Here is a 13,405-nt window from a genome sequence, read left to right as displayed (position 1 = left end):
CTTATAACAATAGAATTCATGGACATCCAATGAAACCAAACTTTAGGGGATACAAGACACACACAAAAAGTATTTATTTGCACTGTGCATAGTTAAATTATGGAATTTGCTTCCACAAGGGACAGTGACCTGGATGGCTTTAAAAGAGGATTTGACAAATTCATGGAAGATGGGATTCATAGATAGGGAAAGGTATTTCTCCCTTGTGATACTTGAACTCAAGGCCATCCAATGAGCTGCATTTTGGAAGATTCAGAACAGGCAAAAGACAGTGCATTGTGAAACTATGGAATTTGCTCCCACAATAGGCAGCCTTAGCCACCAGCCTAAATGGATTTAACGGGAAATTAGACATATTTATGGGAGATAAGGCTATCAATAGCTACTAGCCAAGATGGCTATGTTCTACCTCCACTTTTAGTATGATTCTGAATTCCACTTGCTGGGGAGCACAACTGTGGAGAGTCCTGTTGTACTCAGATTCTGCTTTCAGGCTTCCCGTGGGCATCTGGTTGGCCACTGTGAGAAGAGGATGCTGGACTTGATGGGCCATTGGCCTGTTCCAGGAGGGCTATTCCTGTGTACACTTGTATGCACATAGGGGCATTTCATACTCCCTCCAAACCTGCAGGCAGCTGGGTGCACTGTCGGTGCACTGATACATCCATAACATGACCCCATGACTTCCTTTTGATTCCAGATGTCACCATTCCCAACCCCTCACCAGCTTCTCCACAAGAATATCTTCAGGTGCTTTGTCCAAAGCCTTGCTTAAATCAAGATACATTGCATCCACAGCATTCCCCTGATCCACCAAGCTTTTTAACTCTATCAAAATTTTAAAATAGAGTGATCTGGAATGACTTGCTTTTCAGAAACCCATGCAGGCTCTTAGTAATCATGACATCCCTTTTAAAGTGATCACACATGACTCTTTAATTTTCTGTTTCTGGACCTTTCCTGCTATTAGCATCAAGCTGATCAGCTTAAAGCTGTTTGTGTCCTCTTTCTCCCACTTTTTGAAGGTGGGGACAACATTTGCCCACCTCCAGTCCATAGAATTTCCTAAGAATTCTCTTAAGATTATAGACAGAAGCTCTACAATTGCATCTGCAAGTTCCTTTAGTACCCTTGGTTGCAGTTCATCAGGCACTGGATATTTGAATTCATTCAAAGTAGCCAGCTGTTCCTTTACCACCTCTTTTTTTCTGTTTTGGGCTCCCCCTCTGCATCATTTATTTTATTATCACCCGGTTGGGCACTATTTTTTCTTTTGGAAGAAGGCAGAGAGAAAGTAGGTATTGAGCACTTTCACTTGCTTTCCATCACGGAATACTCTCCATCTTCTCCACACAAAGAACACAATATTTTTGTTCTTTCTCTTGCTTTGAACATAGCCAAGAAAAAACAACAACATTTATTATTATTTTTAACCTCTCTTGTAAGTCTGAGCTCATTCTGAGCTTTAGCCTACCAGACCTTCCCCCTGCAAGTGTCGGCTGCTCGTTTATACTCTTCCTTCATGAGATACCTCTTTTTCCATTTCTTATACATGCCCTTCTTAACTCTAAGCTCATCTGTAAGCTCATTGTGCAACCACACCAGTTTCTTTAGATGCATCCCACTTTTCTGTCTTGTTGGAATTGTTTGAGATTGTGCCTTCAGTATCTCACCTTTAAGAAACCCCCATCTACCATGGACTCCCTTCTCTTTGAGTATTTCTGACTGTGGAATCTAACCCAGCTTTTTGATGTCCACTTTCTAGAAGTCCAAAGTGGATGTCCGACTACACTTGGCTTTCCTTTTCCTCTGTATAATGAATACCAAAGGGATGTGGTCGCTTCCTCTCAAGGTCCCCACTACTTCCACCTTATTGACCAGTTCTTCGCTGTTGGTGAGGATCAGGTCCAAGATCATCAATCTCATTGTTGCATCTTCCATCTTCTGGAAAATGGAACGCAAGTTGAATCTTTTCAAGAGCTTAGTCCTGTGCCCCGAAAATGGATTTTATTTTATTTTATTTACCAACTCAACTTTTAATTCTGCACTTCAACATTTCCTCCATTCCACTTATTGTATTTAAAAATAAATAAATAAATCTGCCTATTCAAAAGAAATGTTCCTGCTGACCTGGATAATCTTTTTTTTTATGTGTTGCTAGCAAAGAACCTGTGTTGAAATGCCTGTTACCCCTACACTTCAATCATAACCTTTCCCCCACCACCCCTCCCATTTTTCTTAGCAAGTGGAGTGATAATGCTGTATAGAATTTTGTATCTGATTCTTAAGATTGATTATGTGTGTGCTAATGTATTTTCTGCCCCCTAATGTTTCGGTAATGGCCCTAAAGGGAGCGAACAGCCATTGAAACAAGCAATGAGAATAGAATAAACTGAGTGTAGAAGAATTCTCAGCCTTGACATTCCAACTGGTTCATTTGTCAGAGGAAGAACAAAGCTGCTTACCGAGAGTAGAACTTGGCAATGGATTAAAATAGCATTAAAAAAAGGGGAAAAAAAATAAGAATTGAACCTTCTTGCCTTTAGAACGGTTCGGCTTGCATCTGCTGCTGATAGCTTTGTTCCAACATAAAATTGTGTCATGGTTGAGAGTTATTTCTGTTACCGTTTTCTGAACATGGACCAAAGGATGGGAAGAGTCCTTGAGGATTAAAAAGCAATTGTTTTAAAATGTCATAATCCAAGGTTTTAATTATTAATTTTTTAAAAGGAAGTTGTGACTCTGGAATTACACTATGTTGTGTGGAGAAAGAAATCAAATGAATTGACGATTACCAGCCATTTTTGATTAGTCATTATTGATGGACCATTATAGAGACGTTGAGCTTTATCTAAGATGGGTTTACTCAGAGCAGAGCTACTGAAAGTAATAAACCCAAGTTAATTGATTTCAAGGATCAACTCGGAGCAGGACTGACCTTGGATACAACACTTCACACTAATGCCAAGCCTAGTTGTGTGAATGCCAGCAGCAGTGTTAGGTAGCCTGTGATCCTCCAAATTTGTTGGACTCTCCAACTTCCATCAGCCCCAGCCAGCAACATCTAGAGGGCTACTTGTTACCTAGTCAGGACCTATAGCACTAGAGTCAAAATGCAACTGGTGATGATCATGGCTACTAGCCATGATGGCTATGCTCTGCTTCTATGGTTGGCAACAGTAATGCTTCTGAATGCCATTTGCTGGAAACCACATGGTGCTCTGGCCCTGCTTGAGGGTTTCCCACAGGCCTCTGGGTGGCCACTGTGAGAACAGGATGCTGGATTAGATGAGCTATTGGCCTGATCCAGCGGGCTCTTCTCATGTTCTCAGTTGCCAGGGAACAAACAGCAGGAAAGGGCTAGTTGCCTTTATATATTGTTTATGGGATCCCATAGACATCCAGTTTGACCACAGTGGAATGATAGACTTGATTCACCCTTGGGCTGATCCAGCAGGGTTCCCCTTAAATGTTTAAATAAATAGAATGATATTAATTATGCTAAGCACTTTGGAATTTGGATTAATTTTCTGTTTTGCTTTTTTAAGGATTGCATTGATGTAGAGGAGGATGAAGATGACGACGACAAGGTAAGATGCAACATAGAGCAGATTAGATAAAAGTAAGTGTCACGTGTTCATTGCTGAGTCCATTCAGGGCACTTCCAAGTTGTCATTATTTTCAGTTGAGATTTGTTCGTAACATGGCAAAGGAAAGTAGCAGGGAAATGCATGAAAAAACGTGTGATGATGCTTGATGCAACATCATTTCATTTCCCCACATGCAAACCACAATGAATGCTCATTAAACAGCCCGTGTTGTCTAATCTCTCCACTGACAAATTGGGAAGAATACTCATAAAACAGGTCATCTAGAAGTGACCTCAGTCCCATTTCTGTAGCCATCAACTATTTTTAAAAAGCCCAAAATTAATATTATAGGGTTATAGCCAACTGCATTTTACTCAAAGTAGACTCACCAAAATTATTGGACCTAAGTTAGGCACATCTGTTAACTTGAATGGGTGGTATTCAATGTTTGTCCTGTTCAGAGTAGACCCATTGAAGCTAGTAGACAGGACTAACGTTCATTTATTTTCATGGGTCTGTTCTGAGTAGGACTTGAATATTACTCATTGTGTTTCACCCCACAAAATACACACTTTAGTTCACATTTTATCCTAAAATGTACACTTTAACCTAATAGACTTTTTTTCTTTTTCTTTTTTTGAGCCAGGAACTGTCTCATAAATTTCAGAGAATTGCGAAACTGCAAGACAATTGTGTTCCATCCAGGAAGCACAAATCAGGTTGTTCCATTTAAAAACAAAGACCAAACTGCATCTTCAAGTATCTCTAACACACATACACAGAGAGGCAGCCATGTTGGTCTATTGGGACAGCGGGGAATCTGTAAAGAGATGGTGAAACAATATTTTGATTCCTGGATTGGGGAACTGGATCAGACAAGCCGGCCAGATCCCAACATCCCCTAACCTCCACAAACCACTTTGACAGGAGGGCAGGCCCTACCCTACCTTCTTAAAGTAGCATTCACACCATTGCTAGATGTATGAACGGCATCATTTCAGCCCTGGAATCTTTGCTGGCCATTTAGATTTTCAAGGATGGTGCTTTAGAAGAGTACTGGTGAGGTCCAAGAATACTGCTTGTTGCACAGAAACATTGGGATAATTATTACATTTTAGTATTGTGTCACCGAAACACACAAAAGTAAACTTTCTAAAATACATCCCACCCCCCAATGAAATAACTCCTAAAACTTGGGAAAGCTGTTGGCTGGGATCTGACACAGAAGGTCATGGTTTCTATCAAACGTGTGCGTGTTTTATCAAAAGTATACAGAGAAAAGAGGGGGAGAGGGAGCTTTCTTGGATTCTGTTGCATGTCAGACATAACAGACCTCGCTTCTGGGAATTGTAACACACCCTCGGAGACTAACTGTTTACGACTTAGAAACACATAGACACTTAGTTCAAAAACAGAAGAGCAGATTAACTCCCTTCCATCTGAATGATCAATCTTTAAAAATGGAAGAGCTTAGCTTCCAGCTCCCCCTTTTCCAACAGAGGAGACAGCAGCAGAAGATAACAGTGGTTCATTCCCAGGGCACTTTTCCTTTCTTGAATGCTCGCTCCATAGCATTGCCATTTTAAATGTATATTTCAACTTCTTACATAAAACTGTAAGAGCTCTGAAACTCTGCTTCTACAACAAGGAATGCATACACACAGGGGGTCTTTTTTAATATATATATATATATATATATATATATATATATATATATATATATAACATGGATGCTTCTTATGAATCCATACAAATTATCCAAATTTCCAGCTGTAATGTCCTGGGGACAGTACAAAAATGGTTTTTATCTGACACAGACAGTTGTTGCCAAGGAAGAATGTTGTTTGAGCTGTACTGTTCAGGATAGTAAACGTAAAGGTAAAGGGGCCCCTTACCATTAGGTCCAATCGTGACCGACTCTGGGGTTGCGGCGCTCATCTTGCTTTATTGGCCGAGGGACCCGGCGTACAGCTTCCGGGTCATGTGGCCAGCATGACTAAGCCGCTTCTGGCGAACCAGAGCAGCGCACGGAAACGCCGTTTACCTTCCCGCCAGAGGAAGTACCTTCCCCACACTTTGGCGTGCTTTCGAACTGCTAGGTTGGCAGGAGCAGGGACCGAGGAACGGGAGCTCACCCCGTCGCGGGGATTCGAACCGCCAACCTTCTGATCGGCAAGCCCTAGGCTCTGTGGTTTAACCCACAGTGCCACCCACATTCAGGATAGACATATCTGCAAAGATACTTTGGAGAGTGTCAGTGGCATAGCGTGGGGGGTGCAGGGGGGGCCGGCTGCACCGGGCGCAACATCTGGGGGTTAGGCAGCGCAAATCCATGGGTTAGGGGGTGCAAATTACTTGCCCCGGGTGCTGACAACCCACGCTACGCCACTGGAGAGTGTATCCTTAAGACCAGTTTCGTAACAAACGGCTACCATATTGCATAAAATTTATCTGGTTTTTCTGATTCCTTTTTCACTTTTGAGTTGTGAATTATTTTCTCAGCCATGGCTGAACACCAAATATTTTTACACTGCAACTCCAAGGGTAGTCCTTGTACGGCCTTCCAGGTATGAGCCATAGCTTGTTGAGTGACCATGCAGTCTTAACATGTCCCTGTATCATTCAATATCCGTGTAGGAGCCAAGTTTTCATGAGCTCTATTGCTTTGTGTTTGCTCTGTGTTTGTTCATTGAGAGAGAATGGTTGGTTTTTCAGCTTTTTCATGTGAGTCCTGGACTCCGGTCTTGAGTCAGACACAGCTGTCAAAAAGCCTGCCAAGGAAGCTTAAAAAAAGGCTCAAGGGAACTGAGCTGGTCCTGAGGTATCGACTCACATAGCATAGCTCAAAGAAGGCCTTGATCCTTGGGTCTGGAAGAGCACCTCTGAGTTTGTTTGACTAAGCACCAGCTCCTGAAGCAAGATATAATCTCTGTAAACTGAAGTTGAGGCAGAATCTATTTTGGGTAACCCTCCCCATTTGGCCCAGAGTATTTGGCCACATCCGCATCATACATTTAAAGCACTATGCTACTGCTGTAAACAATCATGGGCTTCTCCCCAAAGAATCCTGGGAAGTAGAGTTTCTTGAGGGTGTTGGAAGTTGTTAGGAGACCCAAATTCCCCTCTTGGAACTACAGTTTGCCGAGCTCCCTTGGAAGAGGGACTGAGTGTTAAACCACTCTGGGAATTATCACTCTAGAAGGGGAAAGGCACAGCCCCCAACTCACAGCCCCCAACCCACTTCAGCCTTTATTTCTACCTACCATTGGTGTGAGGCTCTTGGAAAACATTTTGGGGAGGAGGTAACCCTTGGTTCCCAACCCCTGCACTAGACCATCTGTATCAGGGTGCCACCAATGCTTTGAGGCCTATGGGCATATTTGGAATTTTTAGAGTGCTGTAGCTTACCATCCCCTCTTATAAGGTGAAATTTACACCCATTGATATGCCCATTTTTGCCTGCACGCACCACTGGTTTGTGCTCCCCCACCAAAAGTTGCCCAGAAGAGAATGTGACCCTCAGGCTGAAAGAAGCACCTCCCAGCCCTTTGCTAATTAATGATTCGTCCCTGCCAAGCAATGGCAGTCTGACCTATGGCTTGTTTTAGACCTGGCATAGGACAACTCGGCCCTCCGGATGTTTTGGGACTACAATTCCCATCATCCATGACCACTGGTCCTGTTAGCTAGGGATGATGCGAGTTGTAGTCCCAAAACAGCTGGAGGGCCGAGTTGGCCTTTGCCTGTTGAGACATTTCCTTTGAAGAACTTATTTAATCCATCCCTATGTATGCAGGATATTTAATATCCTATACTAAAGCTGAACAATAGGAATCCTAGGGCAGCTTGCAGTGAAAATGTTAGAAAACTATAAAGCAAATATATTATAATGCATGAAACTATAAAGAAACATATTACATACTGCATATCAATTAAACAATCTAAACATTTTCATGTTGGCCGGGGAAGTTTATTTAAGCATACATTAAAAACCTGATTGCATTGATCAGTTTTCAACCTGTCATCTAATTTGCTTGAGCTTCATCCAAACTTCCTGGGGATATGGGCAAGGGAATGCCAACCCACAGTCCAGCTTCCCAAAAGGGGATAGGAGTGCCCCTCAGCTGAAGGACAGTGCTGAGTTTTCGTCCATCCTATATAAAGCAGCAAATTGCATTTTAGTGTCATTTCTCATTTGCCTTTCTTTAGGAGATTCAAGCACAAAACCACCTGATACTGTAAAATCAGCTCCAGAATCTTTTGGATCTAAATTCAAAAGGCCACTGGTATTGAAGGACATAACTCACTTAGCCCACTAATTTCATTGGGTCTATTCTGAGTAAAATTTAGCTGGATACAACCTATACTTTTCTTGGTGGGTGTGGCCAGCTTAGCCTTGCATTGCTGATGCTTGTCTTGATCTTTCATCTACATCAAGTGGAATCAAGTGGAATTTTCTTTAATTGACACTTGAGAAACTGTGTTTGTGATGTCACCGAGATACACCCTGTATTGAATGATCCCTGGCTGTAGCATAACCTTTTCTTTACCAATACAACAACTACCAAATATTGAAATCTGTTAAAACTACCATTGTGCACTACTCTCCAACTTGATTTGTTTGGAAGCTACTCACAGTATGGCTGTCCAGCCATAGACCCAATTAACCCTCTCACCAAAGTCTTTGATCCATCCTGTTTTCCTGGTGGAGCCTGTACAGATAACCCCAATTTTCTCTGCTTCCTGTTCTCCAGGGGGCTAGCTCTGCAGAGGCTCATTTTATTTATTAAATATATTTTTAGACAGCTTTGCAGGCAATGTGCATAACCCTGTCTCTAGGGTCAGAGGTGCTGAAAGTGGGACACACTGTTGCACAATGTCACAAAACCTTGGCCTCTTGGAGTGAACACCGAGCGTGTTCATTGTAAGCCATTGGGTGATGGGTGCTTGACAAACGTTAGATGTTGAACATTTTGGCCTCCCTTGGGCAAGAGCTACACATCTTATTCATTTTCCAAGTTCAAGCTGAGGTGAATTACTCAGACACAAAAGCCTTTAAATTCCGACTCTGTTCAACTTTCCTCCACCCCTCCCTTAGTTCTTTTTCTCTGACATGCTTAATCTTCACCAAGACCCTCTTTTGTAGTTTTGCTTAAGCAATTAATGGAGAAGCAAGGTCTTTTCTTAGCTCAGAATATGCAGGGAAGATTTTAAGCAACACACTGATCATGTAATTAATTCTCAGTTGTAAATTCGTTTTGATGGTTTTAATGCTTTCCCAGAGGAAGAGGGCTGCTTTTATTCTACACCGAGTAGCACAGCCGGGTGAGAAACAGTTGAAGTAAGAAAGGGGCTGTGAAGAAAAAGGGGTCTCCCTCTGCTTAGTTCAGGATGAGAAGGAAAGGTTGAGAGGACAGATTTGTCATACAGGCAGGGAATTTTCGCCTTAATTTTAAACAAAGGCTTCTGAGCTCAGAGTATCAAGTCACTGATGCCCATCTGTGTGTGTTTCTTCAGTGAGCCAGTTAGAAATTGGCTTAAGAGGACCACGTTGCCAAAGCAGTTGCAATCAAAATAATAATATTCACCAAAAGAAGTGGAATGCAGAACAACTGGAGTGAAATGGATTGTTCAATACAATGCAGCCTCGAGACTCTTACCAAAATGCACGTTGTGTGAAGCTGCTCTGGTACCTAGTCCAGAAGCTTCAACTAGTGCAGAACGCAGTAGACAGACTGCTCAAAGGGGCAGGTTACTGACTCCACTGTTGACACAGCTGCACTGTTTGCCGATTTGCTATTGGGTCTGTTTCAAGGTTCTTGTGTTAATTCACAAAGCTCTAAACAAGTTGGACCCAAAGTATCTTAAGGAATGTATAATTCCTTATGCTCCACTTCAGTCACTGATTTCCTCTGATGAGGCACTTCTTGTGGTTTCCTACACCCCTAAGGTTCAGTCAATCTTTGTTAGGGACCAAGTGTGGCAGGCCCTGCCCTGTAGAAGTCCCTACCCATAGATACTGGGCAGGATTCATCCATGTCTTCTTATAGAACTTCTCTGAAAACTATAATTTTGACATGCCTTTGCAATATTCTTTTTCTTTTTAAGAACGGTATAATCTATGTTGTATACCGCCTTGTTATACTTGCATGGAAGTGCAAATTATAAATGCTTAGGTAAATAAATAAAATGCAGTGTGATCCAAGAAAAGACAGGCAATTCCACAGGCTTAAACTTTTCCCTGCCTAATCATGTACAAATATGAGGCTTGTGTCCAATTTTAAAAGTGTATGGGAGACAGATCTTCAGTCTTGCAGCTTATTTCTAGCCCCTAGACCAGAGCTTTCCAAACTTTTCATGTTGGTGACACAATTTTTAGACATGCATCATTTCTTGACACAATAATTCTGTTTTATTAGCAAACCAGAGGTTTAAACTACTGTAACCCCTTTCCAGCCCCAGGAGAAGCACGGAGAGCATTTACGTGACATACCTACACACTGCAGCCGACACACTAATGTGTTGCAACACACAGTTTGGAAATCTCCACCCTAGACCTCTACTAGGAGAGCAGAGTGGTCATGTAAGAATAAGTAGTTTCCCATCACTTTATAGTTTAGGCCAGAAGCTAACCCAGATTAACCAGCAGTCTACTCATTTGTTCACTGGATTTCTTAGCCCTTGTTATGTTATATACAGATTATAGAGACAGATGTAGATTCATATGGCTATTAATATAGAGACAGACCCCCATATGACTCTTATGATGTCCTTCAGCATAAATCGGTGACTTCATTTTAACTTGATCTCTGAGTTGCAGGCAGTCCAGATAGTCTGCAACAAGAAGATTTAATGTTGTGTTTGCTAAAGTGTGTCATCACCACATTTTTGTAGCACAATCTAAGATGTGTAAACAAAGTCAGCAGGATGCATATCCAGCTGCCAGATGATATTCTTCACAGTTCCAGGTTGCAAGAACAGGCTTGCCCTGGAATATCTTGGTATTGTGTGTATGTGTGTGTGTTTTAAATTCTGTTGTCACAAAGAATTGGCCAGAAGTTAGAGCGAGCCAGGCAAAGCACTGGGTGACCCTGCTAGATTTTTAAGCATAGGCCTCACTGTGTGCTGTGTGCTGTGACCTGTGCCAAGGCAGGAGAAGGCTACATGGAGCTGCTTGCTGGCAAACACATGTGCCCAAACCTGTGTGCACAGAGATAACATCTGGGGAGGGAAGCATTTGTAGGGAACAAACAATGATTGGGAGGGTTAAGCATCCCCATCCATCTGCTAGGATGGTCTTATGGGGAAAACACATGGATGAGCAGCCTGTGTTTGCCTTGTAGTGTATAGTTTTGAGGTAGCCAGTGTTGTGTCCTGGGTGACAATTCCCATCGTCTCTGACTAGCTGCAGCTGATGGGAATTGTGGCCTGCCACATGTAGAGGACACCATATTGCCAATCCTTGGTTTATTTCCAGGCTGTGTGGACTGTTGCTGATGGAGGTTATAGTTCAAAACATCTAGAGGGCCCCCAGGTTTGGGGGAGCCTGTTTCAAAGGATATGGATTTCTGAAAATGTCTCTTTCTGTGCTATATTTTGCCTCTCTTATAAGCAGCTTTGCAGTTCCAAGAACTTTCAAGTGACCTGAAGGAACCTTCCACCAAAGTGCTAAAAGCAGAAGTGTAGGTTTCTGTTGTTTTAAGTCTTGAAATAGAATATTCATAATGAATACCATAGGTTTCCAGGTTACCTCTCCAGACGGTTTGAGCGCCTGAATTTCAAACTTTGCTGTGCTGAAAGATATTACCAAACATCTTACAATAATCTTCTTACAACCCTCATCGTCTGGGACAATTTTAGGACATACAAACCTTATGCATTTGTGTTTTTCTTTTCTCCCCCACCCCCTTGCCTTTCTTTTCCTTAATCCTCCCAGGAATCTGATAAAAAAGGCTTGATAGAAAGAATCCACATGGTTCAAGACATTGTTATAACAGTCCAAACACTTTTGGAGGAAATCGCATCTTTTGCAGAGAGGATAAAGAAGTAAGTGAAAGTGTTGCTCCCATGCTCTGAAATGTTTCTGAATGCCATGACTGAAAACAATAGGCAAAAGATTGAACTGGGAAGTGCTGGAAGCAAATCTCAAATGGCAGAACGCTCATTTATTACACTGTGTTTTCAGTTCACTGGTGACAACACCCATCGTTGTAACAATTCATTCATTTCTCTTTCGGTCTCTTTCACACAAATTATGCATGGAAGCTTCTGAAAAAGTATGCTTTGGTTTATCTCTGGACATTGTTTCCAGCCTCTCTGGAAACCGTTTTGAGACCTGTGCTCATGGATTTTCCAAAGCTACCTCTCTCCCCCCTGCCTTCAGCAGAGGAGCACAAAATGATATAGCAGTAAGCTCCAACATTGCCTCCCTTGCCCCATCACTATCAATAGGGGCAGCTGATCTGAGTAAGTATGTTGTGTGTGTTCACTGGCACTACCTTAGCTCTGCAAATCTCATCCATCTCATCCTCTGTAAAAATACCCTGATCCAGAAGCAGCTAAAGGCTTTATTTGGGAAACTAAGATGGGGCAGAGTCCCTTAGACTGATTTCAGGATAGTTCAGATGAACTGAGACCAAATTATTGCCTTGTGCTTCTGAAATGCTGTCTCACATCTGCACAGGCCTGATTCCTAACAGTGACATCCCTCTGACCTTCCCTTGTGTTTCTGTGTTACTATTAAAAAACTACTAAGCCCTACTGGAAATGGGAAACAGAAGAAGAGTCTTGCTGACTCAAGCCAAACACCCAGCCTATCAAGGCCAGCATTCTGTTTGCATAGTGACAAACCATATGCCTATGGGAAACCCACCAGCAGGACTTAAGTGCAACAGCATGCTCTCTCTACTTGTGATTTCCAGCCAGCAACTTGTAATCAGAGGCATGCTTCCTCCAACAGCAGAGGCAGAACATAGCAATCATGCCTAGTAGCTATGCATAGCCTTATCCTCCATGGATTTGTCTTGTCTTCTTTTAAAGCCTTCTGAGTTGGTGACCATCAAGTTGGGAGGAAGAGTGAAAAGCCAGCAACCTTTGTTGCCTTTTAGTTACATCTACCAATTTGCTTTAATCCAGGGATGAGGAACCTGGGGCTCTTCAGATGTTGCTGGACTACACCTCCCATCATCCCTGACCATTGGCATTACTGGATGGGGCTGATGGGAGTTAGACTCCAACCATATTTGCAGGGCTACAGGTTGTCCACCCCTGTTTTAATTCTTTACATGTGTACCATCCCACATATTTTCCAAGGATCTCAGAACATCTTATGTATGGTTCCCACTCAGTCTGTCATCCTTCCAACTTACAGCTTCCAGTCCTGCTTATTCTCAGTGGCAAAACTGTGTAATATACACTGGGCCACTCTCTGGCATGGCTTATCCCCCAAGAAGCAAAGAGTGATTACATCTTCTCTCTCTCTCTCATGCACTGGCACAACTGTGTGACCTTCCTCTTTGAAACACACAAATTGAGGCTTGTCAACAGTTCCGCTCTTTAAAAGAACAGCCGTGTGGGGTCTAAAAATGCAACAGATCCATGTGTGTTGTTATTCTGCAACATCTGTCCCAGCTGTGCGGGAAATGGCCAAGGGATGGCCTTGCCTGTGAACAGAGGGCTGTGTTCTCCTTGCAGCTGGATGGCAGGAAGGCTTGGGACGCCGGGTGACCCATATTCATTTTGATTACAATGATCCCTAAGAACTCACTGGGGCATTAATATGGCTGCCATCTCTAATCCTCCAGGAATCCCATTGT

At 42.6% G+C, this 13,405-nt stretch overlaps 1 protein-coding gene across 4 annotated transcripts in view; it reads left to right on the top strand.

The window, feature by feature from the left end:
• The window catches only part of MCTP2 (multiple C2 and transmembrane domain containing 2), a 111,123-nt gene that overhangs the window by 88,682 nt on the left and 9,036 nt on the right, over nucleotides 1–13,405 (top strand). For all 4 annotated transcript variants that reach the window (XM_083713123.1, XM_083713125.1, XM_083713124.1 and 1 more), the window contains exons 19-20: nucleotides 3,549–3,590; nucleotides 11,527–11,636. In XM_083713123.1, the coding sequence (XP_083569249.1) occupies nucleotides 3,549–3,590; nucleotides 11,527–11,636 (152 nt within the window). The remainder of the gene's footprint in view (nucleotides 1–3,548; nucleotides 3,591–11,526; nucleotides 11,637–13,405) is intronic.

The sequence above is a fragment of the Podarcis gaigeae genome (genome assembly GCF_964106915.1).
Source record: "Podarcis gaigeae genome assembly, chromosome: 14".
In the NCBI taxonomy this organism is placed as follows: Eukaryota; Metazoa; Chordata; class Lepidosauria; order Squamata; family Lacertidae; genus Podarcis; species Podarcis gaigeae.
This window is presented reverse-complemented; position numbering and strand designations above follow the sequence as displayed.